The 24,923-nt window shown below is 44.3% G+C and overlaps 1 protein-coding gene across 3 annotated transcripts in view; it reads right to left on the bottom strand.

Moving 5' to 3' along the window:
- PIAS1 (protein inhibitor of activated STAT 1) overlaps positions 1-24,923 on the bottom strand; it is an 872,437-nt gene that overhangs the window by 560,376 nt on the left and 287,138 nt on the right. For 2 of the 3 annotated variants that reach the window (XM_085644594.1, XM_085644596.1), the window contains exon 3: positions 8,790-8,871. In XM_085644594.1, coding sequence (XP_085500720.1) covers positions 8,790-8,871 — 82 coding nt within the window. The remainder of the gene's footprint in view (positions 1-8,789; positions 8,872-24,923) is intronic. The other variant, XM_085644595.1, reaches the window with a different exon arrangement.

Here is a 24,923-nt window from a genome sequence, read left to right on the forward strand (position 1 = left end):
TAGAACGACAACGCTCTTTTCGGGTCCAGATGGTGGAGTCGCTCCTCCTCTTTAGAAGGGTGCAGAAGAGCATAGAAAGTGGGCAAGGTGACTGGTTGCCCCCCATGGAATGGTGTAACCACTTTCGGTCAGAAAGAGGCCCTAGTGTGAAGCTCCAATTTCTCAGGGAAGATGATGAGGTAAGGAGGCTTGGATGACAGAGCCTGCAATTTGCTCACCCACATGGCAGCAGTTATTGACACTGACATCAAAAAGCCTTTTTATTTTGATGGAAAGAAGCTGGGTGAGGCTGTTGTGCAGAGGTTCAAACTGAGCTCACGTTCAGGAAGGCGTGAACCAAATGAAGGTCCCACTGAGGCATGATGAATGGGGGAGGCGGGGATGTATGTAAAAGCCTCTTAAGAAATCTGTTAAATAAAAAGGGCTGGTCTGGCAGCCTCAAGAGCGCAGACAAGGCCGAAAGGTACCCTTCAAGACTGCCCAGAGAAGAGCCTTGCTGGGCAAAGGTAAAAATAAAGAGAAGGACTTGAGAGAAGGGAGCAGAAAGAGGGTCAATTAACATTTCAGTACAATATTTTACAAATTTCTGCCACCAGCAGGCGCACACTGTTAGTAGAGGACCACCTGGCTGCCAAAATCAAATCACAGACTTCAGGAGGAAGGTCGAAAGCGGTCAACTGCCGCCACTCTATCTCCAACCAAGAAGGCGTAGAGTTGACATGTTCGGGTAGAGGATGCGCCCCTGCTGCTGCAACAGAAGATCCTCCCGAAGGGGCAGCCTGATAGGAGGATCGATGCTCAGTTGGAGAAGCTTGGGATACCAGACTCTCAGTGCCCAGTCTGCAGCCACAAGAATGACTTGGACCTGGTCACTACTGATATTCTTGAGCACTCTGGACAGGAGTGGTATTCCTGGAAAGGAGGCTGGAGTGCCACTCGATACGAAAAGCGTTGTCAAGCGAGTGCCGTCTTGGAAACTCCCGTGTGCAAAACTGATGACATTGCGTGTTCTCAGAGGAGGCGAACAGATCTAACCAAGGCTCTCCCCACTTCTAAAAGAGACCTGGCGTCACCACGCCATTTGTGATCCGCTAGGCATAGACAGCCGAGTTCGTCCTCCCTGGCATTCAGAGAACATGCCAGGTGTTGAACCATCAGGAATACTCCCTGCTGTTCCAGTCATGTAGAGAGACGCAGGGCCTCCTGGCAAAGGGTCAGGACCACGCCCTGTTTGTTGCAGTACCACATGGCAGTGGTGTTGTCCATGAATAAGCTTTCCCTTGAAGGAAAGGAGAAGAGCTTTCAATTCCAAGCAAATCGATCAGAGCTCCAGCAAGTTGATGTGGAGTCTGGATTCCACCGTAGACCAGTCTTCTCTGATCTCCACCTCTTCCAAATGGCCGCTCCATCCCAGGAGAGATGCATCTGTCACTACTGTGTGATCTGGTTGGGGAAGGAAGAGGACCAGCCTCTGACCTAATAGTGGTTGGTCAACCACAACTGCAGATCCTGTGCAGTTCCCGCCAAGATCTGGACCATGTCAGAGAGATTCCCCTGGTGCTGCACCCACTGGAACTTCAGGACCCAATGCAGAGATTGCATGTGTCATCTGGCATGTATCACTAGCAGGATGCACGAGGCCATGAGGTCCAGCAGTCTGAGTCCTTCTCACTGAAATCCAGGAAAGGGGGAAGACTGATCACCCTGATCTGCGCAGATGAGCTGCGACCACTGACCATCACCTTGGTGAACACCCAAGGGGTGCTTGTAAGGCCAAAGGGGAGCACTGTGAATTGGAAACGTTCGTGGCCTACCGTAAACTGCAGGTAGTGGCGATGGGCTGGCACTGATCACCCTGATCTGCGCAGATGAGCTGCGACCACTGACCATCACCTTGGTGAACACCCAAGGGGTGCTTGTAAGGCCAAAGGGGAGCACTGTGAATTGGAAACGTTCGTGGCCTACCGTAAACTGCAGGTAGTGGCGATGGGCTGGCAGGACGGGAATGTGAAAATAGGCGTCCTGCAAGTCCAGCGCTATCATCCAGTCTCCAGGGTCCACAGCAGACCAGACCTGACCCCGAGTGAGCATATTGAACTTTTCATTTTTGAGGCAGTAGTTGAGGCAGATTTAGAATAGGACAAATGCCCTTGCCCTTTTTCGGGACTAGAAATAGGCAGGAATAGCAACCACAGCCTATTTCTGGCACCGGAAACCTCGCTAAGGCTCCCTTGGCCAAGAGTCCTGACTTCCTTCTAAAGCAGGTTCGCGTGGTCCCCAATCAGCCGGTCGTAAGCCAGAGACATGGAGGTAGGGGTAATTTTGAAGGGGAGGGAGTAGCCCCTTTGTAACAGCCGCCCATGATCTTAAAGGGCTGGACTAGGAAGGTTTAGAGGCTGCAAGGGGAGGCCGCCTGACCCACGGGGTCGAAACATGTCATGCCCATGGCTGCAGAGAGGCTTATGAACTTGTGCGGGCTTGTGGGTGGGCTATGGCTGGTGTGGCTGAAAGCCCCTGCTGTAGCAACGAAAGGAGCGAAAATCAGACAAGGAGAGGGGGGGGGGGGGGAGGGATATGTGGGCACTGAAAGGCCCAAGGACGTGGCCATAGCCCGCAAGACCTTAAAGCATTCCAGAGCCATGTCTCCGAAGAGACAGATGCCATCAAAGAGCACGTCCATAAGGGCCCACAAAAGCCAGAAGTTCTGAGACAGGCGTGGCGTCAAACGGCCATCAATTAATTACATTATTCTGCCCAGCGAGTCGGGGACATCAAGCCCACAACGAATAATGAACTTTGCCCCATCCCTCCCGTCTGATACCACTTAGGAGAAAATGACCCAGGCCTCTGCTAGGATCTGTGGCAGCACCTGCGCAACAGTTTCCTACAAGGCGTGGGCGTGATGGCCCAACAGAACTGCAGTGTTAATCGACCGCAATGTACGACTAGCAGAAGAAAAGGTCTTCCTGCCCCCAACTATACAGCCTCTTGGATTCCCTGTCCAGGGGTAGGGTTAGCTGGTGAGGAATTGTGGATCGCCCGGTGTAGGGCAATGATGGCAGACAACTGTTCTATTCACAGGGGCCCCTGTGCTGGGCTTGGACCAGGTTCCCAGAAGGACATCAGACAAGGCTTTGTTGAAAGGCAGGAGAGGCTCCGAGTAGGAGACACCCGGCTGCAGGACCTCTGTCAAGATGTTAGTCTTGACTTCCACCGAAGTGACCTGAAAGTCCAGGACATCGGCTCCCCTTCTCACCACCATAGCATATAAGGCTCCCTTCTCCATAGCCATGGTAGGTGGAGAAATCAGGCCAGATTCCTCAGACAAGTTAATTTAGTTCCAGCAGACAGAGCACGACTTTGAGTCATGGTCACTCTCCAGACACCAGAGACAAATAAGTGTGAATCTGTCACCGACAGACATGGCACGATGGCAGGTGCCACATGGTTTGAATCCAGAAATCCTCTCCGAAATAGAGGAAAAACCTACACACCAAATATTTTTGACAAAATGTAAAAAAATAAATAAAATAAAACTGTCAAAAAGTAACAGGGCAACTTTGTTCACGGATCTGAGCCCAGGTGGCGCCTATATAGGTGACACGGACATCACTTGCAGCGCGGAGGATGTCATGGCGCAGATGAGGACGACCACGCGGAGCCAACTGACGTCACTTACCGGCGCACAAGGGTATGCTTGAGCAAAAGTCTTGTGGATCCAGCCCGTTGCCTGGGATATTCTAAAGTAATAAATCAGCAGCTAAATCAGGTCTCTATCAGATTTTTTCTTATTCTGGACCAATAATTAATTCATGTCTATAAAGGTGCCTTTGGCGAAATGGGCTATACTCCTGTATCTGGTGTAATTCAGGAGGATTTCTGAAGTCAAGCAGATGTTTACTCAAGAAGGGGTAAACTTTATTAGGGCCCTGAGGATAAAACCAATACTTGCTCTACATCGTACCCAGCTTTCCCTGGTCATCCTAAATTGTGTGGTTAAGTGTCTTAAGGGGTATGAGAATATGACAATTATCTCTTACCCAGCAGGAGTTCAACCCCCTCCTTTTTTCTATCAAGATGACCTTTGGGAGTTGTCAACCTACCATCACTATAATACTCCACTGAGTCATAATGGAGGCTCGTATCGATGTCAGGAGGTCAGGGTGGCATGGCATCCAAGTTATTTGTCTTAAAGGGCATACAGTATGACCTAATAAATGATACAAACTGGTCAGGGGTTTCTACATTTAAGACACTTTACTCTAAAATAGCTAACAGGAGTGGCTTTACTGGTGATCACTAAGCTTTGAACAAACTCCCTTACAGTTAAGTTTGAACAATATATTACTACATGTCTCCTTCAGTAATCGTCTCAGATTCCTGCAAGACAAATCTGGATAAACAGAATAAACAAAATGTTTAATGTATTCTCTGCTTTTTGGTTCACAAATGCAGTTAGGGCAATTACCTTCATTCCATCTAGCCACAACTTTCCTAAGTGATAATATCCCCCATCCTAAACTTGAAGTTAATAGACCATGTAAATGGTACAGTGGGCTAACCAACTCTGCAGAAAATAGTGTTTCATTAAAAATAGTTAAGGCCTAAAGGAGAGCTGAATATTACTTGCCGTTTTGTTAATCAACTATGGCTCAAAACACAAAAGCATCTGACTGACAGTAACCAAGCTACCTCTTACCAGGATTTGTAAAAGAAATTAACCCTCTTAAGATGTTATGGTTTTACATATCATGATCTCACCAAGTAATGAGACAGATAAATGTGACTAGGTCACTGAAAAACTAAATATGGACAACATTCAGTAGCCTTGTTCTCTTCCTCCTCCTCCCTTAGCTTGATCCATCCACCTCCAGATCTTTGAATGGAACTTGAGATCACACAGAACGGCTGTCAAAATTTCAAAAGAATTAAGATGCAAGTATGCTCTCTGCACTGCACAATCATGTTAGTGTTTGGTCAGAAGCAAGAGTGGGTCTTGTGAGAATAGTGTCTAACTCTTTCATAGTATCTGAGTGAACACAGCAATACCTTGTAATGAAAACCAGACTGTTACATGAGTGAATTTTGTCATATATAAGCCCAGCTGACCCGCGACTCTCCACATACTGATGCTCTGAAGCAGCAGTTGACACATAAAAACAATAAAATATTTGAGATGATGGCAGTGTCTGAACGGAACTATGAAATAATAGACCTTTTAAATAGCAAGATCCCATGCTCTACAATCTTGACCAACACTTATGTACATTCTACACTTACATCAACTATATTAAGGACAACTTTTCAGAAAACCAACAGCAGTGACTGATGTAGCAGGCTAGATCTTTTGAGAAAGAGGTGAAACTTGGCCTTCTCAGAGACCACATCAAATGCTACCATTCAAACCTGACTAGCAAAATAACAAGGCAGCTCATAGAATAGAACCTTTTTCAGCTTAACACCCCATGTATGTAACGCTTTCTCCTCAAATTTAGAAATATTTATAACAAATTTTAGAAAAATTATGAATGCTGAAAGAGGAGGATTCCAGATTACACACATCTAGCATGTCAGACCTGATCCCCATTTGTGATTGTTAGTGTTTAATCACTTAGCACCAATGAGGGCTGACCAAGGACGACTGTACACCACAGGACCATGTCACAATTAGGGATAAAAATATCATTAAAATCCTCATGTATCCTTCTACTGTTAGTATATCGTCCACCACAGAGCTCACCAGATTTTAATGACTCCTTTTTTGAACTGCTGACAGATCTGGCTTCCAGATACAAGTCCCTCGTAGTGGTTGGGGATTTTAACTATCACTGGGACAAGGTTCCTAGGGGGCCCATTGCGACAGAGTTCGGAACTAACCTCGCCGCTCTCCATCTCAACCAACTTGTAGAGGGCCCCACCCATGTGAAGGGCCATACTCTCGACCTTGTTTGGTCCTCCCTGCCACTGATGAAAATCCTAGAAGTTAGCCCTTGCATCTGGTCAGATCATTATCTGATCAAGTGCTGGGTTCCGGGAGACCCCTTATTAGCGGCCCCTCCACAACTAAGGAGGAAAGTCCGCCCTTGGAAGAAGATTGAGGCTGATTCCTTAGTCTCGACTCTACTCTCCTCCTCCCCTCCTAAGATGAAGCAGGTGAATCTGGACTCATATACTACGACCTTTATGACCTGGATTCGATCTGCTTTAGATAAACTTGTCCCAGAACGACTGGAGCTCACTCGGAAAAAAAGAAAAGGTGCTCCCTGGTTTGATGCATCTCTTAGAGAAGAGAAGCAAGCTCTCCGTAAGGCGGAGCGTAGGTGGAGACTGAATTATGGCCTAGCAGAGTAACTAACGTATAAATCACTTCTAGCCAGCTATAAACTGGCCATGCTAGCAAGGAAATCCGCCTTCTATGAGAGTCGTATCAGGGAGGCCACGAATAAACAAAGGGAAACCTTTGTGATCCTAAGGGAACTCACGCAGCTAAATGATAAAAGCTGCGGGTTGGGTCAACCCGACCGACACCTTTCAAGGATTCTTCCTCCAGAAGGTACAGGATATCCTGAGGGATATTACCACGCTTTCAGATAGTTCGCCATTGCAACCATGCCTAGACACCTTGCAGCCAGCTGGGGTTTTGAATAGCTTCCCTGATATTGATGATAAGCACCTGACAGAACTGGTCAGTTACATCAAATCGGGATCCACTATAGATCCCTGTCCCCCGAAAATCTTCAAACTGGCTCTGCCAGGTATTCAACCCCAGCTACTGCACCTACTGAATGCCTCTCTGGAAGCGGGCTACCTCCCAGCATCTCTGAAGGAAGCCAGAGTCTCCCCACTTCCGAAGATAGCGGGTATTGACACTAAGGCATTGAAGAATTATAGGCCCATCTCTCAATTGCCTTTTCTAAGTAAGATCTTGAACGCCTTGGCCAGCTATCTGGAAGAGCACCATCTACTTCATGCCAGGCCGGCGGGCTTCCGGCCACAGCACAGAACTGGTTATGGCTACGGTCACAGATGAGTTACGAATCAGAGCAGACAACAAACAACCATGTGCCCTGATTCTGCTCGACCTGTCGGCAGCCTTCGATACGGTCAGCCATACCATCTTGCTGGACCGCATCGCAAAGCTGGGGATAGCTGGCCAGGCGTTCAAGTGGTTAGAGTCCTTTTTATCAGGCCGCACTCAGAGGGTTCAGATGGGGGACCAGTTGTCCGGGATTAAGGATGTGACATGGGGGGTGCCTCAAGGGTCCGCACTTTCTCCCTTACTATTTAACATCTATCTGCAACCTCTGATGGAAGAACTCACGCGTAGAAACTGCGAGATCTTTAACTACGCGGATGACACGCAGCTATTGGTGCAGCTGGGAGAAACACAAGAAGCCCAGGAATCAGTAAGGAATCTGCTTAGATTCACGGTCAACTGGATGACCAATAATTTCCTCAAAGTGAACGTCGAAACGGAAGTGTTGGTACTTACCAACAAGGCCAACCCTTGGGATGATTTGTACTGGCCCCCAGAACTCGGTAAAACTCCCATCCCCGGCACAGTAGTGAAGAGTCTCGGCCTAAAGAGCGATGCGGATCTTACCATGGCCCCCCAAGTGTCGGCTGTGGTGGGTTCTTGCACGGCTGTGATGCGGCAGTTACGTAAGCTTACCAGCATTCTTTCAGCTTCTACGCTGCAAACCATCGTCTCAGCGACTGTTATCTCGAGGCTTGATTATGGTAATGCTGTGTATCTGGGCCTATCGCAGAAGCTGCTGAGGAAACTGCAGGTCATGCAGAATGACGCAGCCAGACTGATCTGCTCTCTCCCAAGAAGCTCACATGCAACTATACTTCTTCGTAAGCTGCACTGGCTGCCTGTGAAGTTTAGGGTCCAATTTAAATGTCTCTGCATGGCCCACAAGGTTCTCTTTGGCAACGCCCCAGAGTATATCAAGCAACGCCTGAGGAAGTATGTTCCCGGCAGACCCTTATGATCTGGTTCTGTCTCCAATCTGGCCCAACCCAGATTTAATTTAAAAACCAAAGGAGGCTGTGCCTTCTCAGTACTCATTCCCCAACTTTGGAATGACCTTCCGACCAGCCTGAAGGAAGACTCACAACTACTCTCCTTAAGGAAAAAACTGAAGACACACCTGTTTGGAAAGGCAATACCTTCAGTTTAATTGGAGCAGGCAGCGGGCACTGAGGCGTCAGTATGTATGTGGTTTTTTGTTGAGCGCTTAGAGACCGGTGGTGATAGGCGCTATAAAAGAACCTTATAACATAACATAACATGTAACATACATCAGGATAGGTGTTGAATGCACATTTCCTATCTCTAAGCTCCTACTCTGTAGCCACTGGAGTCCAGTACAAAGAACGGCAGAGAATGGGTTAGTTGAGAATTAACTTCCAACGACATTCACTCACTTAACCTCGATTTAAAAAGTGCACTATCACATTAGAGGACTCCAAACGTGCACACCAATTCCAGCCCAGGTATGGGCTACAGTTCTCATTCATTAAAACCATTTCATTCTTCAGTCTCTCATTCCACTCTCTTCTCCATCATTACCCTTGAAAGAATATCACACTTCACTTCCACAAGGGTGATTCAGTGAAATGCCAGAGAGTCAAAAACAGAGAAGAAAAAAATAAATGGGTTTTTACTATCATGAGATGCATAAAAGTCCTGGTGATATCTAATGCATCTTAAAATCATGTGCACATATTTCTACATTATCGATCAATATATTGAGTAGATCTAACTCAAAAGAAAAACTTACATAGAACTGCTGATCTGCTGTACTTGTTGAGGTGTTAAAGCAAAAGCAAAACAGGTTTCTTGAAAACGCTGGCCATTATCTGCTGTAGAAAGGAAAGAGAAAAAGATGATTGGGACACCTTGAACTAGTAAAGATCATCTAGAAACAAAATTACATTGACATATTAGCAGGATGATTACATTGGCAAGAAGATAGACTAATGTAAAGCAGACTGCACCTCTTCTAAAATGATCTTCAAAATTTGAAATTGAAGGCAATAAAGGTATAGCCAAATGATCATTTAAAAAAAAGACTTTCAGATCAATGCCCTGAAATTAATCCAGCATGGAATTAACAATTCAGAGGGCTAAAGATTCACAGATCAGAGCAGCATGCTCTATTTTCTTCTTAGAAAAAGGAAACAAGTCAATTGGGGACAGCTCATTACCAATGAGGAACCAGATACAAAGATTTCAATAAAAAAATGTAACAATATTCTACAATGTTTTCCAGGCTTTATGCTGATGTAATATTCAAAAGACAATATTTACATAATAAATGTTTAATTGAAATTTTCTCAGTAGGTTTAAATGACAAATCACCCTTCACATTAATACCCAATTACAGACACAAGAAAGTCAATGCTGTTAATATTTTTGCAGCATTCAAGAAGACACAAAAAGAAATGTATACCAAACTTTATATCTTTTTTAAGCCCTTTATTAAAGTAAGAAGGGAGGATTTGTACACACCACTTATTTTATTTTTTTTAAACTAAATAACATGGCAAGAAATAGGGCAATTTCTTTCATCTTACAAAATTAAAAGAAAAAAACTATCCAATGAAAAGTCAAAAATGTTTTTAAATAAATTGCATGCTATGTTACACCACCTAGACCATGGACATGTCCCATTCCCAAGACAACTGCCAGGCATTAAGATAATGTAGGCTAGCCTACAAATTATTATGTGGTGTGTACAATTACAATGCATAAATATCTAATTTTATATCTCTTTTTCCATTAGCCTTTACCTCAGGGTTGAAGTTCTGATGAATATTTTAAATATATATTACATTGAACTTGGAAATAAGACACCTCTTCCAACTTTTTAAAGAGCTTCTGCATTCAAAATTCTACAACACTGTCACACAAATTCGGTACAAAACACCCTTTGATAGAGTGGCAATTTTTGAGCATGGCAAGGATGGGCTCTTGTAGGTATCCTTGCACCTCTGAGGCAATATGTGAAACCCTATGTTTTATTAGGTTTTTTTTGGCAAAGGAAAACTCATCGGGTTTCACAGCTTGTGCTAAGTAAAAGATGACAAATAACATTTCAATAACGAAATTTGAAGGTATTTGTACTTCTATCAACTACATCACACATTTGTAATAAAGCATCTGTGCCTCAACAAACAGCACAAACCAAATTGGCTATTATTGCCTAGACAAAATATGCCTTACATCACTTCAAGGAGCAGGGATAAAATGCCCAAGAAATGTACAGAATACTTTACACAGAGTGAAAAGGTACTTAATGTGGCATATGGACCCCTGAATGTCTAAATAAAGAAAAATGCTATTAAGTGGCAGTGCTTCACTTTTTTTTTCCCCACCACGTTGAGAAATCTTCATTGGATAAACAATACAGTCAGTTAATGCTCAGTTTCGCGTTTAATGATCATGCAGGAGCCGGCCTTGTCTAACGCCCTGCATGTGAACGTAGGAATTATTTAGGTTAGCGCAGCTCTCATTGGTTATTCTTGTTGGCAGTCATACGCTGAATCCTACTCTCTTTGGAAACGCGTTTGCAATTGGATAAGACCTTTTAAGTCTTGCGCCCCTCCCATTGGCCTGCTGGTGCTGTCAGTTAGCACGACTTGTGTGTGGAAGTAGATACTGGGCCTGGCTGAACTGTAGGCGGCTGTGCTAAGCAAGCAACGGAGGAGGAGCAGAGCCGGGGAAAGCGCCTGGGAACGGCAAGCGGCGCCGGAGCGAGCGAGCTGAGGAGAGGCGCACGCACGGGAGAACACGGAGAGCACGGAGCCGGACTTGTAACTGGTACAGCTGACACAGCGGGACACAACGGGAGTGCGGTAAGGAGCAATCTCCTGACACCTGTTTTGTTGCTTTGTTGTGTCTTGCTTCGACCCGTCACCCCTTAGAGGGTTTGGTCAGCGATTGTCGGCGACTGTCCCCCGAGCTACTTCTCTCTTGCTCTCTCCCTTGCTCCTCCGCTCCTCTGCCCTCGCTCTCCTTGCCATAGACGACGCCAGGTGTCTACTTGTACATCTGGAAGCAGCAAACGAACCGGATAAGGACCTGGGGGACTGACTGTCAAAGGTTGATCGCGTGCACTTCCCGCCTTCTTCTGCACGCCTCGCCTCGCTTCGCCCCTCCATTGCGTGGAGCAGTAGGGGGCTGAAAAAAAATTAAAAAAGGCTCCGACAGTCCAACTAGACCGAAAAAAAACAAAAAAAACAAAAACAATACTTTATTTCAGTTTTAAATCTCAACGGATCTATACATCTATCCAACATGATCCAACCTAACCTAATAACCCAAAAACTCTAAACTCTAAACTGGGCCTCCAAGACAACAGGGATGAGATCTGGCAGAGTCAGGGAATTGCTACTCAATCCCAACACAAATCCCCCCTCAAAGTCCAGGAAGAAAAAGAGAGCACTTGATTTGCACATAAAACTGCATCAAGATGGCCCGCAAGGCCCTCAAGGCCTTGAAGAGGATACTCAAAACACCTCAATTAAGATGGAAAGAAGCTTTCTAACGGCTTCATCAACTCCAGCCTCAACCGCAAACGAAAACAGTAACAGGAAAGGGCAGGACAACATATCATTAAAGGCTAGCTTCACTAACCTGAGTTCTATCATGGTCCACCAACAACAACAATCGGAACTATCAACAGTCGCCGCACCAGGCCCATCACTCTCAACATCGCAGCCCCCAATCGCTAAGACCAAGTCACATCCAAAAGTCCTTAGCGAATCAAAGGTGCTCATTTCTATAGAGAGACCACTAGAAACATTAGAAACAAAAAGGAAATGTACTAAACAACCCAAGATATATACAAAATTTTCCTTCCTGAAAGACCCAGGATTAGCAATCTATTCTAAGACTGGATGTATAGAGGGTCTGCAAACTCCTCTCCTACTCGGGGCAGCCATTCATGCTCGCTCCGATAGTCACACAAATGACACCTCACTGCCTATAGGGTGGAGCAGTTGCACCACACCAGACGATCCACCAGTCACAAAAACATCGCCAGCGCTGAGGAGTCTGACAATTTCACCGCCAAAGGTAGACCAAGGAGCCATCAGAAGAAACTATCAAAGCTTGGCTAACACACGTGACACGGACACGGATGACCGCACAAGAGAGAACATACCAAAAATGGGCGAACCCGCTGAGACAGCTAACTCCCCAAATTCCATCTTTAAGGAGGAGCTCCACATAATCGAAATTAACAAATTGCACCAGGAAAGTTGGGATAGTCAGGAGAACCAGAACCAGAATCTGCGAAGCCCACCCAGAATAGAGGGCAGCAAGGGCGGAAACAGCCGGAACAGTCAAGACGTGTTACCCCACCAAACAAACAGATATTCCCCAAAGGGGCAACAATTCAATTTCATAACCCGGGACAGCCTGGGCACCAAGCAAGAAATAAAGCCAGAAGAACAACACCAACAACTTCAACTGACTAACACCATCACTACACAAATAGAGACCCCAATAAGAACAAAAACAGATCACATGGGGCATATAAGTGCCCAGAGTGGGACAATCGACTCCAAATCAAAAACGCATCGTACTCTATCCCACTATAGCGACTTCAACTCCACGACCAGCTCCGCGGAAAATGACATGACATTTATGGCCACACAGGAATGGGAAGATCTTATCGCCTCTTACAACCTTAGGCCAGAGCACAATACTCTATTCGAAGAACCAAACACCTTATTAAGCCAGGGGAACAGCAATAGTACGGTAAATCCACTATCTGAAACTCCATGGCCTATAATCACAAATACTTTGCAAACAACAGCTAAAGCACTAGAGTTCCAATCGCTAAAAATGGATACCCAGCTAACTGTCCTACAATCAATAGCCACTTCAATACTAGGCATTGAGGGGAAGATATCTGAACTAAATGGTCTCATAAAAAGGGGCCAGGAAGCGACTTACACGATCAAGTCACCGTTCCAACCATGCTCCTGCGAATCGATATTAGACAAATTAGCCACAATGCCATCAATGCTAGGGGACCTGATGCGAGAAATAAAATCAACAATTCCTCAAACGCAAGACTGTAATGCAGCGTCAATTCCAAAACAAAAACCGCAGGACCCCAAGCCAACAGTGGTCTTGGGAGCAGCCACCAATTCAACTGCAGAGAGCTGGGAATCTACTTCAATCCAGCTAAAGGATCCAGGTGTTGAACCAGTAAATCAAACAGTAACCCCAACCAACCTGACTGCAAAGAACAGCAAAGCACAGAACAAAATTTGAAGGAAAAAAAGGAAAGGGAGGAAAAAGCTCATATCAAACGCCAATTTTTACACCAAAAAACAGCTCAACCCACAGCAAGAAGACAGCAAAAGTTTTATAGACGCAACGGAAATGGAGCCATGCCCACACACACCGCAACAAGAGGCACAAGAGAGAATACAAGAGCAGCTAACTAACTCTTTTCATGCCATAGCTCAAAAGACAACTAGACGCCCAACCAAGAAACTTCAACCGGAAAAAAAAAAACAATTACTTGACTAAAAAAACTGGGAACCAAGAAAGACCGACGACCCTCCAGCCAAGTTTAATTTAACACAAAAAACTATGCCTATCACAAAGTTCATTAACAATACAGAATCTATTCAACCATCAAACAGCACAACTAACAGTAACACAACCGAAACAAGTGTCGATTACATACTAAGAACCCAATCAAATAACCCAACTACGAGCAGTCCAAGCCGTCAACCCCAGTCCAATCAAAACAGTCACGCGTGTCTCCAACCAAATCCCAAAAATACCACCAATCAAGCAAACTCTACTGTCATCCTCTTTGTACCAGAATATGCGTCCCTTGGCAGGGACGACATACTGAACAGGGGTAACATTCTTAAACTCCTTCACTCAATAACAACCCTAGAGAATATTTACTCTTCAGACCTGCTTCAAATTGAATTCATCCCCAGCAATGACACCTGCCAACAAGAAACGACAAAAACAACTTGGAACACTCCCGAGACAGTAATAAAGATAATGGAAGAAAAAACAATCTTTAAAAATTGGGGGATCGACTTACGACTTGTAGAACAACCTCGATACCCGGCACCTTTCTTATTTCCGCCCAGATCACCGGCGCGAAAAAAGACCAATTCTGTGCTAAAAGGAGCAAGGAGTTTCTCGCCGACAGCACATCTCAAACCCGGGACAACAATGGTTAATGGACAGGAACTCATGCAAAATTACCAAAATCTGCCAATTATCACTCAGAAGTGGACATCGATCCAGCGAACCATCAACACAGCCAACATTCCAAATTGACAAAGGGGACTGAACACTGAGAGCATTATAGATAAAGCCAAACAAATAAAAATTTGCATTTGGAATATCAACGGTCTGGCAAGTAAAAGATACAACCCTGAATTCCTACAGTATCTAAACTCATTTGACCTCCTGCTGCTCCAAGAAACCTGGGAGGAAGAACCATTCGAAATTCAAGGGTTTACATCATGCTTTCTCCCTGCCAGCAAAAACTCTACCTTCGGACGCAGATCAGGAGGTCTTGCCATTCTGGCATCCATAGCCACAATAGGAACAATAAGAACCACAGAGTTTTATATAACCCCCACAAGTGGAATCTTGACGGTAAAAATTCAGTTAACACTACAACAACACACTCAAGAGGTCATAATAATAAATACTTATATTCATCCAACACAAAAACGAAAGGCAGCAAATGAACTGATAAAGGTACTGCAAAAAATCTCCGAAGGAGACCTGTCCGACCAGATCATAGTCGGTGGTGACTTCAATATGTTCCTTATCAACAAAGAATATGACAATAACATTCAGCAAGAACTTAGCACCGCGTGGGGCGTATCAAGACAAAGCATGGCTAAAATCGACAAATCAACAACCAACTCAAAAAAACTACTGCGACAACTAGAAGACCTCTACCTAAGGGCACTGAACGGGCGCTTTGCTGGCGACAATCCACCGGCCCCAACGTTCCATTCTAATAAACATTCCTCCCATCTGGACTATACCTTTACATCCTTAAATATGTTTCCAATGATAACAACATTTAGGATAGGGGCCAAGAAGTCTCTATAAAAGAAAGAGCATTACTAAACGTAGAGCCATACACCGGTCCTGAGATAGACACAACATCAAACTTAAGGCGACTCCGATGCAACTCCAACATCACTACAATAAGTTTCGACGTAAAATCCTTATACACTCAAACAGTAAAGTGCCTAAACACACCATCAGAAGAATGGCAAAACTTCATCCAAAAAGTCGCCGTTAAATTATCAAAGGGATCGACAAAGAAGCTTTCAAACGGAAAGGGGAACCTAAATAAAACATCACTCTCTCCAGGAATGAAGATCCAAAAACGAATAATAAATCATACACTGAGAAAGATACGGAAAGATCCAGATAACAAAGATTTGCAGATAACCTTGAGGGAAGCTAAAAAATCACTAAAACAGAAGAAATGGGAGAAACAGAAAAATAAAAACGATAAACTATGGGCAAAATTATTCCACGAAGCGAATCAAAAAAACCGCTCTAAATTCTGGAGAATGATTAAGGAAATAAAAAATCCAGACCATCGTGGCATAGACTCAAACATCACAGAAGAAGCGTGGACAAACTATCTAGCCAGACACTTCACTAGTGAGGATACAACCAAAGAGGAAGCGCCAAAGAGCCTGAGAACGGACGTTGTGGCGGAAGGATTAGGCTATCACCAAAGAGAAACAAACAACAAATGTAGTATCCTCCTCTTGAAAACAAACGATTCAAAGAATGACGTTGACATCTCTACAGATTCGGACCCACAGGTATCGACTATTGGAACAGATGACATCAGAAGACAAATAGCGAAAGGAAGACCAACAGGAGCCCCTGGACCCAACGGCTTACCATCAATGTTGTACAAAAACGACGTAGAGTTATGGAGCATCGCTTTAACACCTTTATTCAATTACGCAAAAACTACTCAGATACTACCAGAGTCATGGCACGGTTCAATAATTAGTCCAATCTATAAACAGTCGAACAAAAAAGACCCAAAAAACTACCGTCTGATTGCGTTAATTGACGTAGAAGCTAAATACTTTGCAGGGAACATACTAGAGGAATTAACCTCATGGGCCACAGAAAACTCAGTAATCCCGAACACCCAAACCGGATTCCATCAGGGTCAAGAAAGAATCACAAACATCATGGCCCTGACTCTACTGATGGAATCAGCAAGAGAAAACAACAAATCTTTATATCTCTCTTTCATCGACTATACTGCTGCGTTCGATCATGTAGATCGCAACATGTTATGGCAAAAATTGGTCAAATGGGGTATACCTGCTCACCTTTTAAATGTATTGATAGCACTACATTCTAACACCTGGATTAAAATCAAACTTGGTGCAGGCACACACCTTTCAAAACCAATAAAAACAACAAAGGGCCTCAAACAAGGCTGTGTATTAGCGCCAACGTTATTCAATCTCTTCCTAGCCGACCTACCCGGCGAACTAGATAAAAGCTTCTGCCACGCACCAAAGCTAGGGAAGACCACACTATCCAACCTGCTGTACGCAGACGACCTGGTGCTTATCAGCCAGACACCCATAGGTCTCCAGCACCTGCTAAATACCACCTACGCCTTCTCAAATAAAAATGCTCTGCAAATAAACTTTAATAAATCTAAGGTAATGGCAGTAAATTACAAAAAGAAAAGGGAATACAACTGGCACATAAATGGAGAACGAATGGAAAATGTAATAACCTACAAATACTTGGGCATAATACTGGACTCGAAGATCACCTTTAAACCTCAGCTGGACTCTCTGCGAGGCAAGGGAATGGCAACCTCCCTTGCCTTAAAATCCTTAAAGACTAAACTCCCAGATCTGACTTTTTACTCGCTCCTTCAAGTAGTTCGTGCAAAACTACAACCAACACCCACCTACGGGAGCGAACCCCTTCAAGGGAAAGATGGCACCCTCCTGGACATAGTCATATCAAACTCTTACAGGCTCATCTTTAACCTGCCAAAACAAGTTTCCTCTGCACAAATACGACTGGAATTTGGCATCACGAAACAAACTCTAGAAAGACGGTGTGCATACGTCATTGCCTGGCACAAGATACGCAACGCCGATAAAGATTCCCTAAATTCCAACATCTGGGAAGAGACTCTTCGGCATCAAAAATCATCAGCGAGGAAGTACTTAATTGACTCTCTTGAAGTGCTGGGCCTATCCAACTTGTGGGGCACCCCAACAGACCACGTGACGTTTAAAAAACACAGCCAAAAAAGTAGTTAGACTTATTTCCACAGTTGAAGATAAGGAGGCCCTAACAAAAAAAGAACACGGCTGGATAATCCTTAATGACTATGGATCAATGCAACCACAGGCGTACCTTAATGTTGGCATGAACTTAAGAAAGAAACATTTCTAAAAATGCGCCTGGGCGTAATCCCTGTATATCCTCACTTACCGCCCTCGATAAGGAAAAATCTTCAACCACAATGCCGCCTGTGCAAAGCCGGAAAGGAAGACATTGTCCACACAGTGTGCATTTGCCCCAAATTGAAAGACCTGAGATGCAAATTCCTGCGAGACTCCTTCAAAACTTATGGTATCCGGACATGTAGACAGGCAGTCAAACTTTGCTTCAATCCCAGCAAAACAAAATTAAACTGTCAGGTCGTAAAAAAATTTGAACTCGCTGGGGTCAGATACATGAGAGCCTGAGGACTGTTGATTTTAATAATGGTAAACTATAATCTGAATCACATTGGCAAACTCACAGGACAGAGAGAACTTTTAAACATCTTCTGGTTAATTGTCCTTGCAATTTTTAATTTCCTTTTATAATGTTTTTACTCGATTTGTAAAGATTTTAATTAATCATGCACAAATAAATACTCACTCACTTACGTTGCAAAGCAGCCACGCTGCTGTACAATATGGCCAAAAAAAAAGACATTCACAAAGTCAATTGCTCTTGTAGCGGAGACAGTGGCTTTGCCAATGTTGATTGGGGCCGGTCTTTTGGAATCAAATTTAACAAGAAGCAAACTGTAAAGAGAATTCACACTCCAGTACATTTGGGCAACTTCTGCTTTTTTAGCAGTCACCCATAAGAGAGAACATATGTGAAAACGTATATAGTTTCCTACCTGTCGGTGTAGTGCTGCAGCTTGAAGAATTTTCTGGATTCACATGCTTTGCATTATTCTGCCATCTAGTGGTCGGGTCCAGAATTGTTGAACTTTTTTTTTTAATCTCTTGTTATTGGGCGTCAACCTACTATCATCTGGTTCCCTCCTGTGACGTCGATGTGCTTCCTCCGGACGCTCCCACCTTTCGTCATCTTCGGATTTTTTTTTTCTTCCGTCTCATCTTTCTTGGTGGAGGAGGGTGGGTTTACTAGTGAATGCCGAAAATTCTCCAAGCTGCAAAACTACACTGACAGGTAAGAAACTATACGTTCACATGCTGTGCATAGATTTTATAGCGTTTTTTAGTTCTGTGGTGGATGGGTCAAAGAGGAGCGTTGGTTTGTGAATAGATGTGCAAGACTTTGTCCTACTTGTGCTTCTTTATTCATTTGGATGTCCACGAAGTAGTGTTTTGTGAACGTGAGCACTGAAGACCGTGTTGCTGCCATGCAAATATTTTGAATTGGAGCACTGGCTAGAAAGGCGATCGTTGCGCCTTTCTTTCTTGCCGAGTGAACCCGTGGAGCTCCTTGTAATGTTTGTCCTGCTTATTTGTGGCACAATTGTATGGATTGTGCAACCCATCTTGCATTGGGTTCTTGGTTACTGGTCTGTCCAAGAAACTGTTTGCAAAAAAATTAGTTGTTTTTTCTTTCTGTATTCCTTTGTCTGTTTAATGTAGTACATGACTGCTCTTATAGCGTCCAGAGTGTGCAAAGCCCTTTCTGCTTGTGTCTTTGGATTCTGAAAGAAATTTGGTATTTGAATGGATTGTTTTTTGTGGAATCGTAATGCCACCTTTGGCATGAAATGTGGATCTGTTCTCATAACAATTCTTTCATTATGTATTTGGAAGTATGACTCCTGTAATGTTAGTGCCTCCAATTCACTAACTCTACATTGTGATGTTAGTGCTACTGAAAAGGCTGTCTTTAGAGTGAGCATTTGTGGCTTCACCTTGGGTAGTGGCTCAAATGGTGCTTTCATCAGCTGAGTGAGTTATATATTTAGGTTCCATGTGGATGCTGGCTCTGTCTGTGGTGGGATGATTCTTTTTGCTCCTTCTAGGAACCTTTTGCCCACATGAGAAGTGAATAAGCTCTTCACTGTGTGTCCTCTTGTAGATGCTACAATTTCTGCTAATGTGTAGGTTAGTTTACTATGCAGTAGATACGTTAAGTACTTCAGAACAGTCTTTTCCTTAGTGATTTTTTGGGAAAGACCTTCTTTGAGGCACCATAGAGAGTATCTTTTCCATTTTGCTGTGTTACAATTCCTAGTGGTCGGCTTTCTCACTTCCCTTGGGACTGCCATTGTACTTTCTGGTAGTTTTAGGTGCGCAAATTCCATGTCCTCAGGAGCCATGCAGCGAGGCTCAGGCTTTCCAGTTCTGGGTGGAGCACTCTTTCCTCTTGCATGGCCAGCATGTCTTGCCCGTTTGACAATTTTGAATTGGCCCATGAGATATCTCCATTATCTCTGAGAACCAGGTTTGCCTCGCCCATTGTGGGGCAATGAGAATCATTGTCATGTGGCTGATCTTGCATTTGTTTTTCATATTGTGGAGTAGTGGTATCGAGGGAAAAGAGTAAGCAAATATCCCTTACCAGTTTATCTATAGCGCATTCCTTAGGGACTGATTCCAATGTTGCCTTGATGCAAAGCGTTGGCATTTTGATTTGTGAGGTGTTGCAAAGAGCTCGACCTCTGAAGTTCCCCATTTGTGAAAAATCTTGTTAAATTTGTATTGATTCATCTCCCACTTGTGGAATGGCGAAGCTTGTCTGCTCAGTCTGTCCGCTTCTACATTGTCCTTTCCTGGCAGGTGGATTGCTATTATGTTCCGTGGGATTACCCACGTCCAGAGTTGCTGAGCTAGAGTCGAAAGTGCCACTGAATGCGTTCCTCCTCGTTTGCTTATGTAAAACATGGTGGTTGTGTTGTCAGTTTGTATTAGAATAGTTTTCCCGTATAGCTCTTTTTGAAAGGCTATTAAGGCTAGGAACACGGTCTTTAATTCTAGGATGTTGATGTGCTGTAGAGCTTCCTGCTGTGTCCACAGTCCCCTCACTTTGAGGTTATGTGACCGCCCCATCCCATCTGTGAGGCATCTGTCGTTATAGTCACTGTTGGAGTTGGTTGCATGAAAGGTCTCCCTTGTGAAATGTTCCTTGTTCCACCATGCTATTTCCTCCTGTATTTCTTGTGCGACAACCACTAGATCCTCCCAACTCCCTGTTGCTTGTGAGCATTGTGCTTGAAGCCATTCTTGAAATGGTCTCATGTGTAGGCGAATGTTTGGGATTAAGTGAATGCATGAAGCCATCATCCCTAGTAGCTTCCCCACTGTCAGAGCTTGCCCCTTCCAGTATAGCTGTGTGTCTTTCAGTAGGGATTTTGTTTGTTTCTAAATTGGGAACACTTTACCCACTACTGCATTTATCGTCATCCCCAAGAACAGTTTTTCTTGTTTTGGCTCTGGTGAAGATTTCTCACACTGTATGGAAAAGCCGAGCCGGAGCATTGTATCCATTACTTGGTGTATATGCGGTTTGCAGACGAGTTTGCCCTTACTAACCAGTCCTCTAAGTACGGGTATTCATGGATTCCCCATCATCTTAAGTGTGAGGTTACTGCTGCTAGACACTTTGTGAACAATCTTGCTGCTGACTTTAGACCGAATTATTAGCACTTTGAATTGGTAATGTGTGTCGTGACCATAAATCTTAATAGCATTTTGTGTTTGTTGTTCATGGGGTTGTGCAAATAGGCATCCTTCAAGTCTCTAGTAGCCATATGGTTTCCTTTTTGCAACTACGGTATTAACTCTTGCAGGGTCGTCATCTTGAACTTGAGTATTTATGAACTTGTTGAGGAATCTGAGATCTAAGATAGGACGCAGTATTCCATCTATCTTCTGAATTAGGAAGTAAGTAGAGTAATTTCCCTGGTTTCTTTCCTTGTGAGGTACGTGTTCTATAGCTTCATTTGCTTGTAGTTCTTGTACTTCTTGCAGTAGTTCCTCCCTTGGAATGTGCTTTCCTCCATGGGCTTTTCTTTGGAGGCATTTTGACTAGTTCTATGCAGTAACCGTACGTTATTATGTTTAAGACCCATCTTTCTGAAGTGATCTCTTTCCCCTTTTGGGGGGAAGTTCTTTAGTCTGCCCCCTACTGGTGTAGAATGTTGGAGGAACTGTTTGTTTGATGTCTTTGTCTCCTTGCATGCACACTTCGTGATGTTTCTGGAATGTGTGTTGTGTTTGGAATGCAGTCATTAAGATGTTGTGGGCACCCCCCTCTTTGTGGAAGGCCTCTTCGGAAGCATTCGAAAGGATTGTCTTCCTTGATGGTATTGCCAATTTTGTCGCACTCCTTCGTTACCCCCTTGGTAACTCTGCTGGTATGTTTGATGCAAAGTTGTAGGGTGATGGTTCCTTCTACTCACTGGCACCCTTGAGGGGGTGGTTGTCTCTTTAATTGGTTCAGTGTGTCGTCCACAACGCTTCCAAAGAGCTGCTCCCCATTGAACGGTGCGGTGCGTTCAGAATGTTGTTCAGCACCACAGGCTTGAATCCTGAGATGTGCAGTCATGAATGTCTTCTTTCTGTGATGCTGATCATCATTTGTCTGTTTGATGTTTCCACGGCATCTAGGGCAGATTTCAATCATGTATTTGCTATAATTTGCCCCTCTTCTACCAAGTGGCTTGCTCTCTTTTGGTACTGTTCCGGTAGGTGTTTCAGTCGATCCCCTACCTCCTCCCAGTGTTGGTATGCATGTCTGTTAACTGAGGAATTGGAACTGGCGATGAGACATTGCTTTGCCGCACTTCTTTCAACCTCTCTCCCCATAAGGTCCATTCTCTTGCTTTCCTTGTCCGGTGGCGGGCCAGTAGTTGTAGGTACATTAGCCCTTTTCCTGGCCGTGGCTGTTATGATGGAGTCAGCTGTCACCGACCTCTTGATGTAAATAAGGTCTTTGGAGGCATGACTGCCTTACATGTGGCAGGCTCCTTAAATGTCTCTTTTCCCTGGTCTAGCACACTTGGCAGCATAGGAAGGAAAAGGTTCTTTGATTGTGTAGGCATTAAAGTCTTGAGTAAAAAACATGATTGTCGTTTTTCTTCTTCTAGCTGCACTTCATAGGTTTCTGCTGCCTTCTTGATGACCAGGTTGTACATGTCGTCTGGTGTAGAAGGACTCGAAGGATAGGTGTCGACAGCCTCCTCTGGGAAGTCTGAGACGAGGTCTTGCCATAGTAGTTCCTGAACCCCAGAGGTTTCAGATCCCAGGTAGGTTTATTCTTCCTCCTCTTCGAAAAAGACCTCTTCTTCTTGTTCTTCTAAAGGTTCAGGCGTCACCGGAGGCTCTAAATCTTAAGACGATTTTCTCCTTTTCCGTTGAGCTTTCGGCAGTATCATGAATTGGTTCAAGAGGTCGAACTCCTTTTTGTGTTGCAAAATACTGCCGATTTCTGCATAAAGTCTCCGCTTCTTCTCGATCTCCAAAGCGTGCATTTCGGCGTCGAGACTTTCTGCCGTTCTCTTCACGGTCAATGATGCCTTTTCTGCCGATGCGGGTATCGGCACTTGTTTTTTGGGTTTTAACCTCTCGTCTCGACGTCAATGCATCCTTTCTCTGACCGTCTTTCGACGTCTTGGATTTTTCGAGAGTCTTAGCCGTTACAGAGTCCTTGTCTAAGGATCCTACGGAGTGTTTCCTTTGGGATGCAACTGCGGACATCGAGTGCTTTGATGCTGATGCTCCCTTCGAGGCCCTTGGGTCTGTTTTTCTGGACTCGTCTACTTTCTTCGAGGATGACGATTCTCTTACCTCTCTCGAAGTTTTCTTTTGCACCTCGACGACTTGGAGAGGCCCAGGTCTTGTAGTGATGGTGCTGCGCTCCGGCCCTGCATGTTGTTGTTGGCTTTTCTCTGCCTCTCTCTTACCCTTAAAGTTCTCGGGGTGAACGACAAACACACATTGCAATCTTCACTTTAGTAATCCACCGGTAAGCAGAGGTTGCAGACTGGATGTTGGTCATTCTGGGCATACTTGTGATGACAATTGTGACAAAACTTAAATGGTGTTTTATCCATTACCACGCACAGGGAACCCCCTGTACGTGCATTATACTTTTAATCCTCAAAAAGGTGGTTGTTTCCACTCTCTGCGCTGTACGGCACCTCAATTCGAAGTCCGGTACCTTGAATTGTCGTTCTTGAAGTTTTTTCCCTATTTTTGTCGATTCTTCTGTCCAAATATTGGAGCTCCTTCCGTATCGATTCCGACCCAACAGTGGAAAAAAGAATCTGAAGATGGCAACCAAAGGTGGGAGTTTCCAGAGGAAGCACGTCGACATCACAAGAGGACAATAAATGGCGGTATGTCAACACCCACTAAGAAGAAAAGACAAATACAACAATTCCAGACCCAACCACTAGATGGCGGAATAATACACAGCATGTGAATCCAGAAAAGATTCACACTGCAAAACTATCACCTCACCTAAAGTATTTAGAAGCATCACTTAAATAAAGTACTGAGTTAAGAGGCAATATGGACGAAGTACTAAAACCATGCCCCATTAAGTAATAAAAAGAAATGACCTCATGCAATGTAGCAAGTATAATAACACAGTGACAGTTGAGTGCTTGAACATATTTTCCAGCCAAAAATCGAGGCACTCCACTATAACTCAATTCCAAGGTACTGTCTATGTGGGATTGACTGACTCCTAGGAAACAGCACAAGCATTAACACATTAAACGCGCTGTGTAAAAAGTTAAAAGCAAATTATGTAGGCTTGAGAAAGAGAAAAAAAGTTGACAATTAGAAAACCGCAGTGGATGCTGAATAGTAACAGTCTTCACAGAAAGGTCACCAGAAATTCGTGCACATATTGCTTTACCTGTTCGTCTAGCATTATTTGTACTCATTAAACCGACACTGCTACAAGGTGCAGATGCAGGTAGCCCCTCAGCGGGAGCAGCTTCATGATCACATATCCCTCAGATGCAAGACAGGGAACAAGTGAACTCCCTATTCAGCTGAGAGGCTTGTTTATATACAGAGGATGCTACTCACTCTGACATACGCTCCCTGGAAAAAGGCACTTTTATAATTGAAAATGTGATCAGCGTAGGTGCTTCATGATTACACATGATGGATGATGCTGGTGAGTTCTAGTTTTATGGAATAATCAGTGGAACTCTAACATCCACTTTGGTCTTCTCGTCTGTTTATTAACTAGAATTTTTGCTCACAATATCACACTCAACACAGGAAGCTAACAGTTATGAGTACCCCTCTTTTGTGGTTTACCACATGCACTGCGCTGCACACTTGTGAACAATGCTGGGGGAGGGGGGTTGTGAACATCCGGACCAAACCACCAGAAATAAACACACGAGTGATGGTCTCACAGTAATTTTGTCAAGCAGGAGGGAAGTGAGGGGGACGAGAGCAATGGAGTATGCAACAATGCTGGAGAGGGTTAGAGGGCAGGAGTGACAGGACAAAGCTAAAAGCACAAGCATTGGCATAGCCAATAGGTCTCGCCTTTGGGGCCTTATAAGTATTTAGTTATGCAGCACAATATCCTTGGTGCAACAACATCAACTGTTGCATGTCTAAACACTTATAAGATCCCAAAGGCGAGACTTATTGGC

This window comes from Triturus cristatus, chromosome 3_1 (genome assembly GCF_964204655.1).
Source record: "Triturus cristatus chromosome 3_1, aTriCri1.1, whole genome shotgun sequence".
Classification (NCBI taxonomy): Eukaryota; Metazoa; Chordata; class Amphibia; order Caudata; family Salamandridae; genus Triturus; species Triturus cristatus.